The sequence below is a fragment of the Lissotriton helveticus genome, chromosome 6 (assembly GCF_964261635.1).
Source record: "Lissotriton helveticus chromosome 6, aLisHel1.1, whole genome shotgun sequence".
NCBI classification, from domain to species: domain Eukaryota; kingdom Metazoa; phylum Chordata; class Amphibia; order Caudata; family Salamandridae; genus Lissotriton; species Lissotriton helveticus.
The window spans coordinates 459,380,084-459,403,519 of NC_136067.1; the positions used below are offsets into that span (position 1 = coordinate 459,380,084).

The 23,436-nt window shown below is 44.9% G+C and overlaps 1 protein-coding gene across 7 annotated transcripts in view; it reads left to right on the top strand.

Annotated features, from left to right (window-relative positions):
• The window catches only part of ARHGEF10 (Rho guanine nucleotide exchange factor 10), a 1,140,991-nt gene that overhangs the window by 809,873 nt on the left and 307,682 nt on the right, over positions 1-23,436 (top strand). For all 7 annotated transcript variants that reach the window (XM_078647916.1, XM_078647912.1, XM_078647917.1 and 4 more), the window contains one exon: positions 21,878-22,020. In XM_078647916.1, the coding sequence (XP_078504042.1) occupies positions 21,878-22,020 (143 nt within the window). The remainder of the gene's footprint in view (positions 1-21,877; positions 22,021-23,436) is intronic.

Below are 23,436 nucleotides of genomic sequence, written 5' to 3' on the forward strand. Positions count from 1 at the left end.
TCACAGGCCAGAAGCCCTTCCTAAGGTGTTGATCTAGTGTACTATATAATAAAAGCCATTATTAATGTCTTGGATATAGATTAGCACATCATTTCCATACCAGGATGCTATATGCATTTCGTTATCCAGGGGATGCCCCAATCCCAGCCCAGTAGAAAAAGATGTATAACTAACGGTTCCATCACAAAAGAGAACAGTAAATGCAAGAGGGGACATCCCTGCCTAGTGCCCCATTGTATGGCTGGAAATTCTGAGATGTGGTAGCTGGTTCTGACCAAAGCTGGTGGATGTGTTTAAAGCACTTTTATCAGTTGCTCCAGTTTGACTCCTAATCACATACAATGGAGCACCATGAACATGTAGCTCCAATCTAGCATATCAAATGTCATTTCACGATCCAATGTGAGACTTACAGCATATTGCATGTTAATGCTCTCCTTTACAGTGGATTATGTAGATGTTGGATGTTGAGGGATGTGGATCTCCTTGAAATAAAGCCATTTCAGTCAGGTTAAACCAGCATTGGCATGAGCGCAATAGTCTCATTGCCAAAATGTTCTTAGAATCTTACAGTCATTAATAATAATTGCCAAAGACCTATAGGAGCCTACATGAAGGTGGTCGCCACCTGGTTTAGGCATATAATCTAGGTGGGCTTTCATCATGGAGGGAGGAGGATCCCCATTTGAAACAAGTCATTGTATAGCTATCTAATTATGGCACTAGTAAGTCTATCTATATAGAGTAAAATTCAATTATTAGACCATATAAGCCTACGGATTATATTCAATGAATTACCTGACCACCTCACGAACCTCTTGCTCCATGTTGGGTCCCTCCATTGTCTTTGTATGTTCCGTATATATATAAAAAAATCCAAGCCCTCCAGCTACTCATATATTTGGTCATGTAGCGAAGAAATCCCTGGCCCACATAATGCATAATTGTGAGCTTTAAAGGCAGTGTGGATGTAGGTTGATGAGCGGACTATAGTGCCCCTAGCAGTACGGATTGCACATATGGGAGTTCTGGGACTATCTTGCTTAATCAGCCGGCAGGCAGCCTGCCAGTTCGTTAACCACACTGTGTTTTTTTTGCTAGGTGGGCTTTAGAATCTGCAAAACACACAAGATGATGGACGGAATGTTGCACAATGGCAAAGCATTCACCCCAGTCACAGATCTGGGTTTAATCCATTGTTATTTTGCTCACCAAGCCACCCCAGTTCAGACATGGCCATATGCAAATCAGTCTTGACCCTGTGCCTCATGGGAACAGTCCAGCCCGAACTGCCAAGCCATGTCTTCCCTGGACCGAAATCAAGCAACCTAGGACCGGTTTCTGGCTATCAACCGTCTTCAGCCAGGATAGCTTAACTCCAGTGGCGTAGTGAGCATGGGACCCACGTCTGGGCATACCCTTCCCACATAGGGTGAACAGCAAAACACACAAGATGATGGACGGAATGTTGCACAATGGCAAAACATTCACCCCAGTCACAGATCTGGGTTTAATCCATTGTTATTTTGCTCACCAAGCCACCCCAGTTCAGACATGGCCATATGCAAATCAGTCTTGACCCTGTGCCTCATGGGAACAGTCCAGCCCGAACTGCCAAGCCATGTCTTCCCTGGACCGGAATCAAACATCCTAGGACCGCTCTCTCTCTGTCAACCGTCTTCAGCCAGGATATCTTGACTCCAGTGGCGTAGTGAGCACGGGAATCTAAACAACTTAATGATTTGATTAGTTGTTCATGGCAATCCTTGGTCAAAGATAACTCTGCACCAAGTATTTAGTTGTTGCACACATTCAGCTCTAGGTTTTATGGGAAAGCTCAGTTTGGTTAAGATCACGCAATACAGTACGTTGAACCCCAGTGACCGCACAAATGCCATGTGCGTAGTACAGTTTTAAATGCTTCCCATTCTACTAGTTTTGAGGATGCAGAATCTTTGTTATCTCTAAAGTAGTTTATGGTATCATCACTGATCAGCCCTCTGAAAGCATGATCCTTTCAGGCAAAGGGTTGCAGTGTTAAAGTCAGGACCGGTGCAACCTGTTTGCCCCATGTCAGACCCAATAGTAGAGAATTGCGGTCAGAAACAGTTTTCCCCAGGTTTTCTATCTGTGACTGCAGGGAGAGTGGGTAAAAAACACAGTCTAGGTGAACACGTGGAGCGTCCAAATAGTAGGATTACTCCCTGATGTCTGAATAAAGATCCCTCCATATGTCCATCTGAGACCAATGTGATATCCATTGTGTTAACATCTTAGTATTACGGTCGTGTGTAGTAATGTAGTATAGGACCTATCCTATACACGACCTATTCAGGTGCGTGTCCAATATACAATTCAAGTCACCCCCACCCCCCAGAGAATGAGATGAGTCGAAAGTTTAGCCAGAATTTGAGGTTGTCTGAAATTTGGAACATACTGCCCAATTAGATCAGAAAGCCAGACCAGCTAACAACATATAACACCATTCTTCGTCTAATGTCACCTCGGTGGGGACAAGCGGAACTAAAGATCTGACCCAAATCATTGTGACGTAAGCATAGCTGGTGTATTCTGTGCAATAGCATGTACCTCTACAGCTCTTCTGTAATTTAGACATTTTGCATGGCATAGTATAGCTCTTGAAGGAATGCACTGTGAGTGCCTCTGTGCTTCAAGTAATTATGAATGTCATGTCACCGGCTGAGCTCATACCAACGTCATTCCAGGATACCAGAGTTACCTTAGGCTCAACGTATAGCATGATAGAGGCAAAGCACCTGTTTCACATAGGATTGCAACAAGTTGTACATTGACAATTTGGGGGGTGTATCAATGTACTTAGATTGTGTTCATTGAGATAGAAAACAGGCCAGGCTTCCAAAAAGGATATCCGCAGCCCCCATCCCAGGGCAGCAGAGTAACATGTAACCGCCCAAACTTTGTGGCATCAACACTGTTCATGTAGAACTATCTCAGGAATGCCTGAATCCAAAAGGAGAGGAGAGAGGAGGGGGGGGAGAGCTAACTGTAAGTCAATTAAGTAGGTAGATCGGCCATGCCCACACAATTTTAGAATAATCCATCATGCATTACAGCCATTATTGAGTTGTGGAAGTCTGAACCAAGTAGATAAATTGCAGTTAAAGGCCCAATCACCTGGACTTAACTCAAATTTCCTCCCTCGCAGGACAGGGCATTTATGCAGTGGAAGTGTGTATGGCTGTAAACCAAGCGGTTGACCAGGTGCCCTTTTCATGAACTTTAATGGCCCTATTTTACAAAACGAGGAGTATGAAGGCATAGTGAAGTACCTTTATCCCGTCATAAGCCACATTTGCAACCATTCCCTCATAAGCCTACAGATTCAAGTAATTATATGAGCGAGATCAAGGCAAAAAGAGGGGCACCATGTATCAAAACAAAAATATTTAACAACCAGTATATGAAGTTGTGTCAATTAGGTGAGATCAGTTCATCCACCCTCTGCTGCATGACTGCAGGGAGCAGCAAAGATGTGGTTTCTGAGCGGGAGTCATTTGAGTCTTTATCAGATGAAGTGGCAGTATCAGAGTCCCACAAATTGATGTACCCTTTTGAGTCCTGAAGCTGCAGAACAATTGATAAGGCGGAAGTTCTTTCTTCTTGGGATTGCACTAAGGTGGGAGCTCTTGAGATAGATCAACAAAGAGAGGCTCCACACCAAGAATTTAGTTTTTTTCCAGACTTACGTTAAGGGGGCGGAGATCTCTACAGTGACCATGGTGACTGCTCAAGCTGCTCTGTCCAGTCCTCCTTCGGTGCAGTAAAGAAATAGAAATATTAGCTTGTCTGGATCTTCACTTTGGCGGAGAAAAGTAGAGAGTATTTGAGAACAAGGTCTGAGAATTTGAAGTTGAATTTTAAAATATTTATAGAGCGCACGTTTACCAAGCGGTTTCTTGGCGCTAAGGATGTAAACCCGTGGTCAGGGCAGGAGGTATGCTGCTAGTGTGTAAAGGCTTGGGAAAAAAGGAAGGTTTTGAGGGCTTTTCGGAACTCAAGGTAGTGAGAGGAGGATCTGAGGGAGAGAGGAAGAGAGTTCCAAAATACAGGAGCGAGGGTAGAAAATTTCATGCCTCCCAATTTCTTCCTCCTAAAGCAAGGGACGGAGAGAAGGAATTGGGAGGAAGAGCGCAGCTCTCTGCAAGGGAGGTAGGCCTTGATTTCGGAATTGATGAATGCGGGGGCCGTCCTTGCCCGTGCCTGAAAGGTGATACAGCCCATCTTGAAAAGGGAACGTTTCCGAATGGGGAGCCAATGGAGGGATTTAAGTAATGGAGTAACATGATGGGATTTAGGGAGATTGTGTACCAATCGGGCGGCCTGGTTCTGGACCAGCTGAAGTCGCCGTAACTCATAAGCTGGGATACCAAAATATAAAGCATTGCCATAGTCCATACGGGAGATGACCATGGCTAAAAGAATAAGTTTAAGAGCAGAAAAGGAAAAAAAACGGGAAATCTTTCTGATGGTGCGGAGAACCAAAAAGCAAGAAGAAACCACAGAACTAACCTGGGAGTGTAATGTCAAATGATCATTCAGTTTTATCCCTAAAGTCTTTACTGAAGGAGAGGGGATGGGGGAAGAGCCCAGGGAAGGAGGCCAAAATGAGGGGTTCCAGGGACTGGAGCAACCACCTGTAAGGACCAATTCAATTTTGTCTGGATTTAGCTTCAGGTGGTTGTGATTCATCCAGTCCCTAATGACGATCATAATGGATTGGAAATTGTGAATGGGGTCTGAGAGGGAGGACAAATCAAAAATAAGCTGGAGGTCATCGGCGTAATTGTGCACCGTGACCTCCATTTGCTGTAACGCAAAAACCAGAGGGAAAATGTACAGATTAAATAGCAGGGGGGACAGGGAGGAACCTTGTGGAACACCGCATTAAACCTTGCGAGAGGGTGCAGAGAAGTCGGCCAGATGGACTGCCTGAGTACGGTCCCTCAGGAAGGAGGAGAGCCAAACCAGGGCCGATCCCCTGATACCAGCCGCCTTGACACCGGTAAGCAAGATGGAATGGTCCACCGTATCAAAGACGGCGGATAGATCGAGGAGGACCAAGGCCTGGGGCAAATTGGTATCCATTCCCTCTCTGAGATTGTCCATAACGGACAAGACAACCGACTCCGTAGAGTGCCTGGGGCGAAAGCCTGCTTGACATGGGGCTAGCCTACCAGTTTCCTCAACAAAGGCACTGAGCACTTGGGTGACATGTCGCTCCAGTATTTTACCCAAAAAGGGAAGGAGGGAGATGGTGCGATAGTTAGCCATAGAGGTGGGGTCAGCACCAGGTTTCTTTAGTATGGGAATTATGGTAGCAGATTTATTCAGTTGCGGAACGATACCCTGGGCAAGGGAGCCATTAAGAAAAGTAAGAGGGGTTGTGAGGGACATGCTGAATAAATTTGGCTGAGGATTCGAGCGGGACAGCTGTCCAGGGGAGATCCGGACTTAACCCTTAGAAGCAGGGATAGGAATGATTCCCTAGTCTAGGGAGGAATGTAATCAAGAGATGACTGATTAAGCGGAGGTTGAGGGTCAGAAAAAGAGGAGGAAGGGGGTGGAATATTGGACCTGATAGCTTGCTCTTGACTACCAGGAAGGATGCTTAACAACTGTGGCCACAAAGAGCATAATCTGGGAACACCATAATATGGGCTCCTTCACGGAAAAGATGATCCACTCATCTTGAAGCTTTCATGAATGTATCTCTCTCTCAGTAGTACAGTATTTTTGACCACAATTGTCCCTGGTAGTGCCCCCAGAGGGGTACAACGTGCAGACACCTGGTGGGCATGTTCCGTGATGAAGAAGGTAGTGAGATCAGTGGGTACAACATGTTTGGGAAGCCAGTCCTCAATCAAGGCAGTAGGATGTTGACCCTCTGCATTTTCTAGCAAGCCTACAATGCAGATATTGTTGTGGTAAGAGCTCATGTCCATGTTCTCTTCCCTCCCTTCTAGAAAACAAATTCTGCCTGTGAGCTCTGCAACCTGCTGTTGGAGGTCTATTGCCTGAGGGTGCAAGTCTTGTAGAAGTGCTTCGTTCTTCTTCACCCTTTCTGAAAGTTTGATGGCAAAAGGATGATATCTGTGGCCATCACAGCTACTTTATTTTCCAGTGCGGGTCTGGTGTTTGCAATAGAGTGAAGTATCTATCCAGTTTCTCCTTTGGAGGAGTAGGTTCACCCCCGCTAGAATAGGAAGTATTCTCTGGGACCGATACCCTATTTGTTCCTGGGACACAACTGGGACCCTAGACACCTGGCAGCAGGCTGCTGAAGTGTTGCAGCTTGAGTTAGGAAGATCAAGCAATTAATTATTTTTCTTCCCTGTCGAGCTCCAATGGATAGCAATAGCCAAATGCCCTGTGGGAAGCTGCCACCTAACCACGGGACGTGAGGGAGAGCAAACGATTAGCAATAAAGTGGGCCTCTGGAGCACAAAACAAGCCAACATCAGGGGACCACCAAGCAACCTTAGGTCAATAGATAGTTAGAGATCCCTGCTTTAAAGGTGAAGCTGGCGCCCAGGGCCCCTCCTACCATTAATAGCCTGTCTGGACAGGTGCTGCAAAGTGACAACGTTGCAGGTCAGACCACAATCCTCTTCCATCAGTCTACAATGGAGGCGAACTCATGGGTGCACAGCCACTTCAGTGGCCCAGCATTTCACTCAGTATGTTCCGAGAGCAAACCCGAGCTATATTCTGTCAGTGCACCTTCAGTGCAACCCTGTGAAAAATCTCAACGAAGGAGACTGACTATGATCATGGCAGCATCAAGGCAACAGAGCAGGTTGAGGAATCGTAGAAGAGTGCCAGCCTGCACTCTAGATTCTGCAGGATTATGTGGGCTGGCCGAGAAGTCACAGTTCATGCATCTGCCATCTTGGCATGCCAAGCCACGCTCCCCTGTGGTATCCATCTTTTACTTAATAACACCAGCTATAACGTATGACAAAGTGCATGCTATGACAAGGTTAGAGGTAACCTGAAACATTATGAAGGTGAACAAAACTCTCCTAGGCTTTTTGTAACATTTGCAATGGCCAAACCTTTCTTAATTTCTCAAATAGGACAAAATAGGAGAAAGAGAGTCACTGTTTCTAGAATATTGGTGTATCAGAAATAATTGTGACTTACACAATAATGTGGCTCCATTTCCCAGCTTCCCCCTTTGATTGTGCAAAGGGAATCTGCCCTTTGTGACATGTAACATAAAGTTGCCTCAGTGAAGTGGCCCGAATAATAGACTAATAGGAATTTTGCAGGTAGACATGAAAATAATCATGGTTTTGGGGGCGTGGCCGACTGCCGAGCATGGCGGCAGCTTGAAGCGGGAGCTCCGTCAGGCACACCGGCCTCGCTGACTATCCGCACTTCCATCCGCTTCATCGCCCGCCCGAAGGGGCTGCATCGGCTCAGGAACCCGAGCGGCATTGATTGCTGCGACCCCGGTGAAAAACGGCCGCCGGGAACGGCCCCTGTTGGAAACGCCATAACGGGGCCTGCACCAGCCTGTCAGCACCGACCTCGAGTGGACGGCGGACCCGGCCGGAGGTTCGCCCTCCCCGGCCCGGGCGCCCTGACACCACCCGGCGGCTGCTCCGCATCAAACCTGTGGTCACGCAGTCGCACCGCCCCACCAGCGCCCACACCTGAGTGTACCGAGGGGTCCGGAGGTGCCGGAGATCGAGAAGTGCACCCCTAGGTGAGGTGGGACAACACAGCGGAAGCCACCCAGCGCCAGAGACTGCGCCATACTTTGTGAACCCAGATACCAGTGACGCCGATTGCGCACCAAGGTGAGGGGGATTATACTGAGCCCTGAACGCCTCCTTACACGGCCACCGGTCTGGGGTGCACCCTGGCTCCACGGGCGGGCTCATAGAGACACAGGTATCCTGACGCAGAGGCGGCGTGGAGCGGGGCTGTTTGTGGCACGACCGGCCCGGTGTGGGCGCCTACCAGGTGCAACCGGTCCCCCACTGTACCAGTGAACGAAGGAGGTTGGAAGCACTATAAAGGGGGAGATCCTCAGGAACGACGTCGCACTGGGTGGCGCCGCACTGCACGAACCCTTCACACTCAGCCCCGCTGTAAACCTCACAAACACCTTCCGAAGAGCGGCGACCTGCCTATCACCCCGGGCCCTGGGTGAAACTCGGGTGCCCCCTCAACTCAACGGGCCATAGCTTTGTCAGCCGGACACCCACAGGCCTTGCGAGACCCAAAGGATACATACCTCCGCCAGCAACACGACATCATGGCCGGAAAGGGCACACGGAGCACGACGACGCAGGCGAAGCTCGACAAATTCGCCTACGGCCAAAATGGACATTCCCAGAGTGGCGGCCGTCACTCCACTGGTACTCCTCCGGAAACGGGAGGGAATCCGAAAGTGACCCTTGAAGACGTCATGAAGACCCTCAACGAAGTCCGGACAACGGTGGGCTCCATCTCCTCCGAAGTCACGCTACTTCGAGCTGACTTTCACAAAATGGCGGAAAGGGTCTCGCAAGTAGAAGTGGTCGCGAAGTCTCTTGTCGACGACACCTCAGACCTGCAGGTGGCCATGGAGCGCATGGAAAGAGTCACTAAGCAGCTGCAGGAAAAACTCGACGATCAAGAAGGGCGCTCCAGACGGAATAACGTCCGCATCCTAGGCCTGCCGGAGACAGAGGGTAAAGCTGCGATGGACTTATATGTTGAAGATCTGATCAAAACCCAGCTAAAACCTAAAGGCCTATCTCACTTCTTTTCTGTTGAAAGGGCGCACCGAGTCCCGGGTGGTGCGGCCAAACCGGGTGCCACCCCACGGCCAGTGCTGGCCAGGCTCTTCAATTTTAGGGACAGAGACGCAATCCTACAAGCGGCACGGAACTCCCCGCCAGTGAAAATTCAAAACTCAACGCTGGCCTTCTTTCCAGACTACACGGCGGAGGTAGCCAGGCGCAGAAAATCTTTCCTGGACGTTAAAAAAGCACTGCGAGACAGAGGACTGCCATACTCCATGCTTTTCCCCGCCAAATTACGCATAGTAGCCGAAGGAAAGACGTGGTTCTTCGACACACCGGAGGTGGCTCAGGAGTGGCTTGATGGATGGAGGCAGGTGGGACAGCCACAGCGCCAGCACAGAGACCGGCAGCGCCATCGCAGCGGGGGGCAGTCGGCACACTCATCAGGTACACCCGCGAACGAAGGGGGTGCGACGGCAATGGATTCGGATCTTGAAAGAGACCCACTTGACTCTGGACAACCGATCAGGGGCTAATCAGAGTGTTCTGCATTGGGGGCAACATGTTTGTGAACGCTTGGGACCTTGATGCTGCTGGAGCCGAGTAGGGCGGGCATCGGCCGCTGCCTGTAGGGGTATCACCAACCCCACGAGCAAGTAAGATTGACGGGGAAGGGTTCAAGCACTCTGCCAAGTTGGGGTTGCGGGCGGGTTCTCGTCCGTGGTGCAGGGGAGCAGGGAGGGGGAGGGGGGGGGAAAGTTGTATTGTTTTGGTTGATAATGTTCTCAGTCATCACCGCTTACATACGAATCATGGTCCCGCTGCAGGCCATACACTCCTGGTTCTATATCACAGCTCTTCACGCAGGCGCTGTGCTCCACCTTCACGCTTCGGTCACACTAGTCATACCTCCACATGGCCCGACGACATAGCACCGCACCCGCTATAGGCGACTCGCACCTAACAGCAGTACCCCCTTTAAAATTGCTCACCTGGAATGTTAGGGGCCTGGGGGACAAAATCAAGAGGGGGTTGGTTCTCCAAACTATTAAACGTCACGGGCCGGACTTGGTGATGTTGCAAGAGACGCACCTGGCCGGGTCCACCTGCAAAGCTCTTGACAGGCGCGGATATACCATGGCAGCGCATGCAGAGTTCACCACGGGATCCAGAGGCACGGGGATACTTCTCAAGAAGAACTCCTCCTTTATGATTAATAGCCACAAAACAGATGACCAGGGCAGATTTGCGGCACTGCACGGCCAATGGGAAGGGAAATCCCTCAATGTGGTATCAGTATACATTCCCCCGGCGCTACACTCTATGGCACTGCCTGCACTGGGTCAATTTCTCATAGACCTCCCAGAGGGTGACATGATTATTGGCGGGGACTTTAACGCCATAACAGACCCGCTACTAGACACCTTTCCCTTGCGCGATCGGCAGCGAGGGGCCACCGTGCTTCCTGGTTTCCTGTCCGCAATGGGCCTCACGGATGTTTGGCGTCACATGAACCCAACGACTAAACAATACACGCACTATTCATCTGCACATAACAGTCTTTCGCGCATTGACTATCTTTTCTTCTTGGGGGTAGGGCTGGGTTCCGTGGACAAACTGGAGATCCTACCTAGGGGTATATCTGACCACTCCCCAGTGTCCCTCCACATCACAACCAGGGAGCAAAAACGTGCCAGGCTATACCCAATATACCCCAACTACTTACAGATCCCAGGTGTCCGGAAGAAGCTTAAACTGGCCTCCTCGCACTACTTTACAGAAAATACAGGGACGGTCTCCTCACCATCAATACTTTGGGAGGCGTACAAGGCGGTCCTGCGCGGCGCAGCAATAGCGACTATCACAGGGCACAAGCGAGACTCCAGGAATGAACTCGCTCAATTAGAACTGGCCCTCTACAACGCGAATGTCGCCCACATGTCCGATCCCACCCCTGACACCGCGCACACGCTCCATCTCAAACAGCAACAGCACTTGGCCCACCTCACAACGGTGACCAAGGGACACCTGGCGAGCACTGCCAGCAGGATATACGATGTGGGGGACAAAGCCGGAAAGATGCTGGCGTGGTTGGACAGACGGGGTGGTAGCAACAGAGGCATTCAGAGGCTATACAATCAGGAGGGCCAGCTGCTGACGCACCCTGAACAAATCGTACACACTTTAGCACACCACTTTCAGGAAATCTACACACCAACTAGGGCGGTCTCAGAGCGGGAGGCATTAGCATCACTCGCCCAAATCACTGTCCCTACACTTTCCCAGGAAGCACAACTAGAACTGGACGCTGACCTAACCGAAACTGAACTCCAATTTGCAATACAGTCTTTGCAATCTGGCAAGGCACTTGGTCCGAATGGGATACCCGTAGAGTGGTACAAAGTGGCAGCCCCCCTAGTGAGCAAACCCTTACTGGATATGTATAAAGAAAGTCTTGTTAAAGCCGCACTCCCTCTGGATCAGCGCACGGCCACCATAGTGGCTATCCCCAAACCTGACAAACCACAGACACTATGCTCCTCGTACAGACCTATCTCCCTGCTCAATGTTGAAGCAAAGATACTTGCGAAGCTCCTGGCTAGCCGCCTGACGGCGCACTTGCACACTCTGATACACCCAGACCAATCGGGCTTCATGCCGCATAGGAGCACAGCACTGAATTTGCGGAGGGTGCATGGGGTCCTGGCGAGAGCACATCTCCTTTCCAAACAGGCAGTCGTCCTATCCCTAGACGCCAAAATGGCGTTTGATCTTGTGGAGTGGGAGTACCTATTTGCAGTCCTGGCTCGTATGGGCTTCGGACCGAAATACATGGCGTGGGTCCGGTTGCTGTACGGGTCGCCAATGGCACAAGTGGTCGCGAATGGTCACATCTCACAACCCTTTCCGTTAGGTCGTGGAACGAGACAAGGGTGCCCGCTATCGCCCCTACTTTTTGCGCTGGTGCTTGAGCCGCTGGCCATTCTACTTAGGGCAACACCACTGTTTCGGGGACTCACGTGGGAGGACGGGTGGGAAGACAAAGTGTCACTGTATGCAGATGACATGTTGATCTATATGACCGATCCCAACGAAGGTATCCCTGCCCTGCTGACCCTATGCAACGAGCATGGGAAGGCATCTGGCTACACCCTTAACTGGTCCAAATCTATCATCTTCGTACTCAAGGGCCCGGAACCAACACTGCGAGATGACTGCCCCCTACAATTGGCGTCAGGCTCATTTAAGTACCTGGGCATTATTATCACCACTAATGCGACAGACTTTTATAACGCAAATCTGGTACCGCCTCTGGCACGTCTCCGTGCAGACGTTAAATACTGGGCCACCCTGCCATTAACCCTCCTTGGGAGAGCAGCACTATACAAAATGATGGCTCTTCCTAGATTTCTTTACGTGTTGGAGAATACTCCCTATATGGTGGACCCACGCTACTTCAGACAGGTCGCTGCACTTGTGTCTGCGCTGCTATGGAACAATGGCCCAGCTCGTATAGCCCGCGATAAATTAGTCAAAAGCTGGTACGAGGGAGGGATTGCATTACCCAACCTTCAATTGTATTACTGGGCCTCCCAGCTTAAGATAATAAATCAGTGGATCCACGTCCCGCGGGGGGACCCCGCATACCAAGCGGACTGGTCACAATTGGGAACGGACGGCATGCTCGCGGTACTATACAATCGCGCAAGGGCCCGTAGACTGATCGGTCCGACACTGCACACGGTGTCCCTGTGGCATACAGCACAGTCCCGACTCGGATGGCAGGGGAAAATTACGAATATGACGCCATTGTGGGACACGAAATCGCTAGGGAACTTAAGAGCCAGTAAGGGTTTCGCACAATGGGACCAAATAGGAATTTCGGTTGTAGGTGACCTTTGGGATAAGGGCTCAGTGGTCGCATTCACACAACTGCAACAACAGTATGATATGGGGCCCACTGAAACCTACAGGTATGTGCAAATCCGGCACGCCCTACTGCACGCAATCCCTCCCGACACAATACTCCCAGAATCCTCCCCACTAGAGGACAGATTGCTAACTGACTTCATGGAACAGAAGGCAACCTCCCTTACATACAAAAAACTAGTTAATAACCTGCCGGATCCCACACAGAAGCTCCGAGAGCGATGGGCCGAGGAACTCGGGGATATGGACGACTCAGAATGGAACGAGGGAGGTGGGCATCTCAGCTAGGTTTAGGCTGGTACAACTCAAGATCCTACACCGCACCTACTATACCAGAACACTTTTGCACAGGATACAGAAGACACCACACCCCTTCTGTCTCAGGGGCTGCGGGGAGGAGGGGTCCCTGCTTCATACACTATGGGACTGCCCATTGCTTCAAGAGGTATGGAAACAAATTATGCGTACAGTCTCCCAGGCCCTTGAAATATCGCTCCTGCCTGAGCCCCGCAAATGTCTGTTAAACATTTGGGATCCTACTGATTTGAACAAGTATGAACAGTTATGGGCCACATTGGCTATGACAGTGGCAAAAAGGGACATAGCACAAAAATGGGGTGCTCCGGACTTGCCGACAGTGTCGGGCTGGGTCAGAAATATGGACCTCCTCATGGTGAAGGAACGGGCGGTTTATATGTTGCGGGCTTGTCCGCGTAAATGGAACAAAGTATGGACACCTTGGAATAAATATAGGGGGGAGCCATGTGACCCGCTGCCGGAGGATGAAGAACTGGAGTCAGAGGAAGAGGATGAGTAGAGGGGCGGAATGATGTGAAGATCTCTGATTTGTGTGGGGGTGGAGGGAGCAGCGACTGTAAACTATGAACCGGTGTGTGAGCTTTATGCAGTGGAGGACACCATTTTATGACAGAGCACAATTGTATATAGTGGTGATGACATTAGTTATGTTCCTTTTTTTCTTTGTAGAGATCATTTTCCTTCCATACGCAGAAGTCCCTGAACACTAACTGCAGTATATAATAGGTGGGCAAAATACGAACTGGAACAGACTGTGGAATGTTGACCTATATGCTGTTATAAGGAAATTCTATGTACCTCATTCTTTTTTATACATTGTGTATAGTGACCTTGTACGCCGTTCTATCCTGTCACTTAACCGTCTACACAGCCATCATAACACAATATGTATCGGATACAAGCAATGAACATGTTGAAAATAACTTCTGCGCCAATTTGTCAATAAAGTTTTGTTAAAATTGAAAAAAAAAAACAAATCATGGTTTGCAATAAACAAGTAGCCATAATCAGCATGGTGCCAAATGTTTGTATTTAAAAGGCCTTCTTCAGTTTCATGTTCAATTATATTATTAGAAGTTGAATATCCTGATTGAAATTCATTGCTGGGTACGTATAGTTGTTTATTGACAAATCACAATTAGTGCACCTTTGTAGAGCTCTGCATTTCCCAAGCATTTATCACTTAAGTAGTCCCAGGTTCTGTTTCTATATTGGTCTAATTGTGGACTCCTTGATAGAGGGAGGGGGTGTGTTAACCTGAGGAAAAACGTATTTACAGCTCTAATGGTTACATTCTGCTACCCATGCCCCATAGGATGACTGTGTATTTGGATGCTGCAACGTCCAGACCTGCTTATCTCAAGTGACGTGCCTCCACCTGAGCCCCTCCAAAATTTGTACAAAATGACAACACATATTTGGTACAGTGTCTCAACCAGATACATTTGCCACAAGTACTTTACAGACTCAATGACGATATGACAGACCCTTCCAGGCTCCCCTCTGTGCTCACTCTCGTAACTTATTTTGCATTAGCTCCCAGACTAGTAAAGTTGTGTGGAGGCAAATGCACTTACACCAGAATCATATCATACATAGAGATAAAGATTTTGAGCCTTTCATTCTTACTGCTAAACTCATAGAATCATGTATTAGGATAGTCAACATTCCTGGAGCGCTGGCCCCAATGGCATACCAAATCAGATTTGAAAATCTGGAGCCATGTCCTGGCATTGCTTTTAAATTAATCAATCCTTCACGTGTAAGTCATGCATCTTGGAAAGACTCATATACTCAACCGATTTTATGAAAAAGGACCAAAATCAGAGCCCAGTAGTTATCGGCTTACTGCACTGTCAGAAGCCAATGGCAAGTTACTTGCAAGGCACCTCCTCTCATTTTTAGGTCGAGGACTCCGTCGCACTGCGTAAGCAGTGGGCGGAGCTCCGAGATTTCGATAGTCAACACTGACGTGGTCCGCGTAGCAGGGGGAGCGGAAGTGACATCACACACCCTTTGACCCTTTATTTCATATTCCGCTCCTTAACATTTCATATTTGCTATTGAGGGGCCTGGGTAAGGAGCAGAAACGAGAGAAAGGAAACAAGACTCTGAGACTGCAATAAATTTAGGGCTCACCCAACCTGCACATGCTTCTGTACTTATGAAGCATGTCATTGTGCTACTGTGTATTGTAATTGCATTTATATAGCGCTTACCACCTCTGACGGAGCTATGCTATTGCCAAAACGCGCTGCTCATTCATAAAATATACCTGTCCACCTTTATTTTTAACTTAAGTATGAAACAAAAAAACTTCAATTTACGGCTGTGGTCAGGCACATGCCCACAGAGGTGCGAGTGACAGAGCAGGCAATGGTGAACGACGGAGCAACGGCTGCTGGTCCACTGAGTGAGACTCGAGTGAGACATAAGGGCCATAGCAAGGACAACACGGAAAATGCAAGGCTACTAAGGATGGAATATCAACGTGTTTTACATAGCGCTTTCCAAGCACTGTAAATAATGGGTGATAGTATTCCCAACCCCAGGGCACCATTTTCTCAGTACCGGAAGAATGAAAGGCTGAGTCGGCCATGCAAGGGTTCAAACATGCTACTGTGTATTGTAATTGCATTTATATAGCGCTTACCACCTCTGACGGAGCTATGCTATTGCCAAAACGCGCTGCTCATTCATAAAATATACCTGTCCACCTTTACTTTTAAGTATGAAACGAAAAAGCTTCAGTTTACGGCTGTGGTCAGGCACATGCCCACAGAGGTGCGAGTGACAGAGCAGGCAATGGTGAACCTTTCATCAGTGGCGTGTGTTGCAAGCAAGATGCAGTTCGAAAATGCCGCCATTAAAACATCAGGTCCTGTCCCAGGGGGCGTTACTGCTCCTGCAGCTTTCTGGTCTTGGTAGTGGCATACGTATTCCACCAGTGAGTGAGCTCGGTCTTGCGCATAAACAAATAAACTTCTAAAACCCCAGTGGGTGAAGAAACAGTCCTGCTCAAAAGCGCCGCCTCATAAATGTAAATCATCAGGCATTACCTCCCGTTTCAACAATGCCTCCTTTTTGAAGACATCACGGGACCGCAGCAGCAGTGTGGCTCTTCCGCAGCTGGGCCAGCCGCTAAATACAGTCACAACAAGTTACCCCAAAAGGAAGAGCCGCCAGGTAAGTTCATGTCGCACATATTTAATGATTTGCAACAGACAACGATGGCAGAAAAGCAGCTTCATTATCTAAACGCCAGACGCGTTTCAGGTTACACCTTTCCTCAGTGGCGTGTGTTGCAAGCAAGATGCAGTTCGAAAATGCTGCCATTAATACATCAGGACCTGCCCCAGTGGGCGTTGCTGCTCCTGCAGCTTTGTGGTCTTGGTAGTGGCATACGTATACCTCCAGTGAGTGAGCTCGGTCTTGCGCATAAACAAATAAACTTCTAAAACCCCAGTGGGTGAAGAAACAGTCCTGCCCAAAAGCGCTGCTTCATAAATGTAAATCACAGGCATTACCTCCCCTTTCAACAATGCCTCCTTTTTGAAGACATCACGGGACCGCAGCAGCAGTGTTGTTCTTCCGCGGCTGGGCTGTGATCTTCAAAAAAACATTTCCTAGACTTTTCCCTTCTTTATCCCTCCTTTGACTTATCCTAAACCTCATTTTACTACTATGATCTCCCTAATAACACATTTAGGATTCTTCTCTCCTCTTTCCCTCCTTTGACTCAACCCAAACCTCATCTAACTAATATTATCTCCTAAATAACACTAAACTCTTCCCTCCCCTATCCCTCCTTTATCCTTATCAATCATTCTAACCGACTGACATGTCCTTACCTCAAATTAACATGTTATATTTCCCTATACTAACCTAATGCCTTTGGGTTCAGATTGCTACTCGCCAAAAAGTGCTTCAACACCTTGTATGAGGTAGTAATCGCTATATAAATACAATTACAACTACAATATAAGACGTTGGAACTGCCATGCTTAAAGCAAAAGGACATGCAAAGCACTCCTTTGACCAATCATGTATAGGGAATATACCTTTTCTGTCCAGTCCATTTCTTGTAATACCACTCCTGCCAGCCCAAGTAGCGCCAAAGCTTTATACACCAACAACCAAGATGTCGTAGTAATTTACAGTCTAATGCATTTTTATATGCCTCAATATAATTAATATTAGATTTTCTTATTGATATCTTTTTCCCTTCTCACATTTGTTTTCCATTTAATTTATTGGGTGTTTTGCTTTTGAATTAATTGGCAACATTTTTGGAGGACTCAAAATGTCTTCCACTTGAATGCATTTGTGTAAAATTGTTGCGCAGAGGCAAGAAAGTATTTATAGTCCAACTCCCCATTTCCATGAAAAGTTTTTCTCTGCAGGTGGAATTTGAAGGTATTTAATCCTTTCTTTCAATTTACTTCATTTTGTGCCTCTTACATGAACATGAACATAGATAGAAATTCTTTTTTCAAGTCAGTAATTTAATAGGAATGAAAAGTATGTGTCTTAATGTTTGGTTTATAAAACACTACAGTGTTATGTACTTAGTTATAAAAAATAGTTTTTTCAAAAGAGGAAAATAAAATGGGATCTTGCACAGATGAAACCTTTTTATTGGCTGATTTATTTAGTCTTTTAAAAATATACTATGATGTTTGAGAACCTAACTTTCTAATTATTTTAATATTTAAAAATGTTATGCTATTTTGCAAAGGGTACATTGACTATGCATACAACAAAATCTTTTTCTGCATTGTTGGAACACAGAAACAATACGTATACTTAGGGCTCCCGGATTTATGGATTTATTTTTTGGCCATTTCCGTCTGTATTTATCCATATTTATTTTATGGCCATTTTATCTGTATTTGTCCATGTTTATTTTGTGTTTTGCGTATACATGAAGTTGTAAAACTCTACATTTCCATATCTATTTAACTGAAATGCGCACACTCATACATTGATATATGTCGTGTTTTAGCTATTTAAGCTGGCATATATTACATAACAATACAGCCCCTGGTAAATACTAGCATTATACCATAAATGTATGTTGGCATATGCCATTATTTAAAGAACTTTCATCCTTTTTTTTAAGTTCCCATGCTGTCCATCTGCTCAGCTGCTGGCCTCTAATTCATGAAAGACAGCACAGAGAGTCACTTAAAAGAACCACAATTTTCTGTATTTATCCACTTTTAAAAATAAATGCAGACAGAAAACACATTGTTTTCTGTCTGCATTTATCTGTAAAAATCCGGAAAAAATGAAAACAAGGAGCCTTATGTATAATATTCATGAATCATAAACATAGCTTATATGTTTCCTTGTATTATCTAAGATACTGCGTATGAGAAAACGGCATTAGTAAATAAATATTTCAAATAAGCACGTGTCCTCATTTACTCCACGTTCTGGTTTGATATGATTGTATAACGAAAGAGTGCTCATGTGTTCCACGTAACCTGAGGTATTGTAAGTTCATGTTCTGGTTTGTCTAAACATTGGGAGTTTGTTATGACCAATGAGACACTGTAGCTAGCCTGGTAAGGGGTTTTGGGTACTGAGGTGAGTTTTGGGTCACCCTAATTCACTGAGGTTCCAAATCTCTATGCACAGTTCTGTGGGAGAACGTAAACCCTGCGACAATACTTTCTCAAGTAAAACTGTGCATTTTCTGGACAACATCAGAATTGTGTGAGACTGACTCCATGCACACCATCTGAATATTTTGGCCTAAATCCTGCTAGCTCACAGTGCACCATCTGAACCCCTAACCTGACATGGTAACAAATGGATTGTGCAACCTCAGAACATTACAGCCCTGAAGCCCCAAGCAAATCTTAGTAACAGATCTAGAACTCTTTTGCTTAGTTACTTATGCATACTCAAAGTGATACACAAGAAATACACAGTAAGGAGCTTCAATATTTATTGAAGCATTGTGATTCTTGAGTAAAATACATGCACTGCAATAATCAATAGAAGGAAACTAAATAATGTTATTAGCTTGACCAGAATGTTAAAAAAGATGAGCAGTTCAACCATTTTGTTAGTACAGAGAATATATGCTTGCATACAAGTTCTATAATATATTTTACTCCTACCTAGCGATTCCTAACCTAATATGTCTAGGGTGAGTGAATCTGCTGAATCCCTGTAGGGTGATCTGACTCCCAGTTACCTGTGGGTAAGTGTCATCAGACTGCCTGTCTTGTTGTAGGTCTGGTCAGCATCCCTCGTGTGAGGTGAACAGGAATCAGATGGGCTGGAATTTCGGCATGGGTCGGCCTCCCAGTGCCAGCAAAATGCTCCTCTGTGTAAACAAAGGATTATTATCATATATATAATAACATCATCCATATTACCATGCTTAAGCCCCAGTCAGGCTACTCATTTATATTACCACGCTGAAGCCACAGTCAGGCTGCTATTTTTTTTTCTATTGTGATAGCTGTTTCACCGAACGCCCAAATAAATAACAACGGTTTGTGTAATGAACTTTGCCTTTGTGCAGGTTGTTCAAGGTATTTGATAGTGTGCATATGAAGTGGAAATGTAAGCAAAGCTCAGTTCAGAGACTATCATCCTGTATTTGCAAGTAAATTAATGTATGTCAAATGTCATTGTGTTTAAGGAGAAAAGGCAACTTAACAACATGAGCATGTCAAATGACGTTTCTATCCAGGTCTAATGTAACCACGTAACAGGTTCAAGCAATCGTGATGTGATGTTGATTATATTGTCATGTTCAGTGTGTAGCTGGTGGTGATTTGTGTGTTGTCTGTGTATTTGTATAGGTTCACATGTTATTAAACTAAGACTGGTGCAAAGGGGGCGAACGTAGATGTTATATGAAAAGGATTATCCTAAAAATGAAAGTGTGTGTGTGTCCTCATGTAAAAACGTAACTTGTGCTATGTAAAGCGCTCTGATACCTGATTCGGTTCGGGTCTAGTTCGCGCTATATAAAACTCTACAAAATTTAAAAAAAATAAAAATAAAATAGCATTGTATCTTTTGATGTGTCACTTAAGCTTAAATAATTACAGCATTTTACAAGTGCTAACCTGATACACTTATCTGCTAGTGTGTTAATTTTCCTCCGATTTACAGAATATACGCTGAGGAAAGTGTGGTACTCATCTACATTTCTTGTGTTGCTATTATACCTCATCTTATGTATGCAGAGGGTCCTCCTTGTTAATAATACCCGTGAAGTTCAATTTTTAAAATATACTTTTCCATTTTTAATACACAAAATTATGTTTGCTTGTAAGCTTTTACCTTCCTGTAGCCACTGTAGAAAACTTTGAGATACCCTAATTTTCTGCAGAACTAATACATCTTTCAGGTTAGGTTTAAATATGTAGATAAGAGAGGAGCTGACATTGATAAAGGTTATTAAGGAATATTAAATCTATACTTCTATTGATAATTACATCACAAAATTGTGGTAGTCAATATTCTCGTATCATACTTGAATGGAGCAATATGTTTGTTGTCAATATTTCAACATACAACTACAAGCAAAGCATACAGATTTGTGGGTTCCATCTGAGATAAGGCTAGTCTCTACTTCTGCCCAAGGTTTTATCTGGTAGAATTTGATATAAGCTACCATTGTACCAGTGGCCAGAACACAATATGACCCCATTTTGGGTACTTTAATCTAGACCATTCCACAGATAGCAAATATAAAGCCTTAATAAGGATGGAAGCCTTGCATGTTCAAGGATGAAACAAACGTCAGTTGATGTATCTTCATATTTAATTTTGGAAGAATGAAGCCCATAAACAGACCACCAGCATTTAAGGAAAGTCATGTAGCAAATAGAACTGACATTCATGAGCAGCTTCAAGTCTTCATGAACTATTCTTATTTCATCCAGCATCTATGAAGCCCTCATTTTCCAATTACTGATTATGTGAACTGAAGTATATCTTTGTGTGAGAAAGACCTGTTGATATTTCACAACGTTTTATTAATGCTTACTAAATTGAATTGGTAATCACCTATAATAATCACAGTTTATTTGGTAGAGTATATTTATTTTTGTTTTGCACAGCTGTCTGATTCACCATAAAAAGTATGATTTATCAATCATAAATTACACTGTTATGTTGTGATTATTGATACTTCTACTTGTCTATAACAAGCAGTAGTGGCTGTATCTCCTTTCTTGTAAATAGTAAAGAGCGAGGCAAGCCTAATTTAAATAAATGTAGACACATGTACATTTCTTAAACAGCTTATGGGGTATATTCACAATTCACATACCGAGTTTGTAGTCTAAACCTTTATTTGTATTTATTTGTAGTAATTTTATATATAAAACCTGGTAAGAAGAGCAGCAGAGCTTCATACAGACATTAACATAAGCAACTGTAACATGCATTAGCATAAGCAACTGTAACAGAAAGTAGGATAGACCAGGTTTAGGGAAAGGTAGACGAGAAGGTAGATATTAAAATGCATTAAGTCTGGAAGTGAGTTCTGAAGAGGTCCTTCTTATGACATTCCAAGCAAGCTGAGCCATAATAGTAGGCATTACAGAAATATCTTTGACCTATCTATTAGAATGCAGAGCTCTAGAAACTTAAAATAATGTGTAGGAAATTAAAATTAGCAAATGCAGTAAAATATGGTTGCTTCTAATTATATGCTAGACATTTATTTTTCCAGTTAGTTGACCTTCCTTTTACCCTATTGAGTAACAACTATGTACTAAATGTGTGCAAAGTGTTTCAAAGTGTAGTTTACAATGATAAATTAGTGTAATGTGTAATCTATGTCTCTATATATTTTGTTTCCTTTTTAAAAGATGGATCCTGGCAATCAGAAACACCAAAGCTGATGCAATTAGGTGTGCTGCCGGTTCGAACTATGCTGGTGATGGAAGATACAGTTTGGGCTTCCTCTGGTGGACAGATCTTCATAATTAGCACGGAGACTCATACTGTAGAGGTAATTTTAAAATGTCTATATTTTTTACTATTTTGCATATATATTTTTTTGTTTCTTACTAAAACGTTATGTTTTTTAGAATTAGCATACATCCCTTAAAGAGTTAAACTTTCTCGGAGCCAGACAATCACTAAACAATTATGAGCAAATTTGAAAATTATAACGTTACATCATGTTAAGAAAGACAAAGTATTATTAAAATAAAAATCTCATCAGTGCAATACATTTTATAAAAACAAAGTATTATGAAAATAAAAATGTCATCAGAGCAATACATTTTACAGGATTACAGGACTGAACTATTATCTCACTGCTACATTCTTATTAAATGTTCTTGATTCAAGCTTCTTGCTCCAAACATGCCATTCAAAAGAAATACATAGCTCTAATATACCCATACATTTAGCCAATTCATTGCATGACTTGTATTACATTTACCAGAAAAAACAACCAGATATAGTAACGTTCTACATTGTTGGAGCAACCTCAGGCTACTCAAAAGCATGTGTAGTAGGGTCATTTTATTTTGCACTTAACACATTCCAAAGTAAGAGTTGTAATTGAAAACTAAGAAAGAAATATCTATTACATGATAGAAGCATTTATTCTGTGGAGATTGTATTTTATTTCTTATTTTGGTTTGCCAGACTTTCCCTGGCAGCCCCAAGAACAAAAAATGTATGCCTTGTAAATCACGCTAAATAGGCCGGATCGTTTAAAGTAGGTTAAATGACAACTAAATATCAAATGGGCCATTGACCCAAATTTTCCACTGCCAGAGCTAGTGAATGCTCCCTCATAGGAAGCATTGAGGTTCTCCTAACTTGAAATGAGGCTCATAGTCTTGATGTGGACTCCTTCACTGCCCAACAGTGGAAAATAAGTAAAACAGGATTTACTAAGGGTAGCTGTGCATATGTTCGACAGCAAACTTATCGGACTACTATAGTTAAAAGAGACAAGCTATTTGTTTTTAGGGGTGGTTCTCAAACAACTGTTTTGTGTGTGTGTTTTTATTAGGGTATTTTTTGTGTTTAGAATTTGTTTTAGCAACTATAGCAACAAGCAGACAATTTTTTCAGGGCTTGAACATCTGGAAATTGTCTTCCAACTTCTCCTCATCTAACGTCTTATTCTATTCACCTCACCAAAAGTCCACTTAATGCAATAAAGAACGAAAATATTCAGGTACTGGATCATTTCCTCTGGCATGCTTGGAAAGGTGCCACTGTCCTCTGCCCTCGCTGGCCCCCTTATGTACTCCCTCTCATGATTTGACCTGAGATGTGTTTGCATGGTCACAGTTCCAAGGGATTATTGTTCTTTGTGGCCTTTGGCTGAGCTTTTGGTTCAGAGCTTGGAAGTGAACATGCAGGCATTTACTTTATTTTTGCCTGATGGATGGCTGAAGTACTC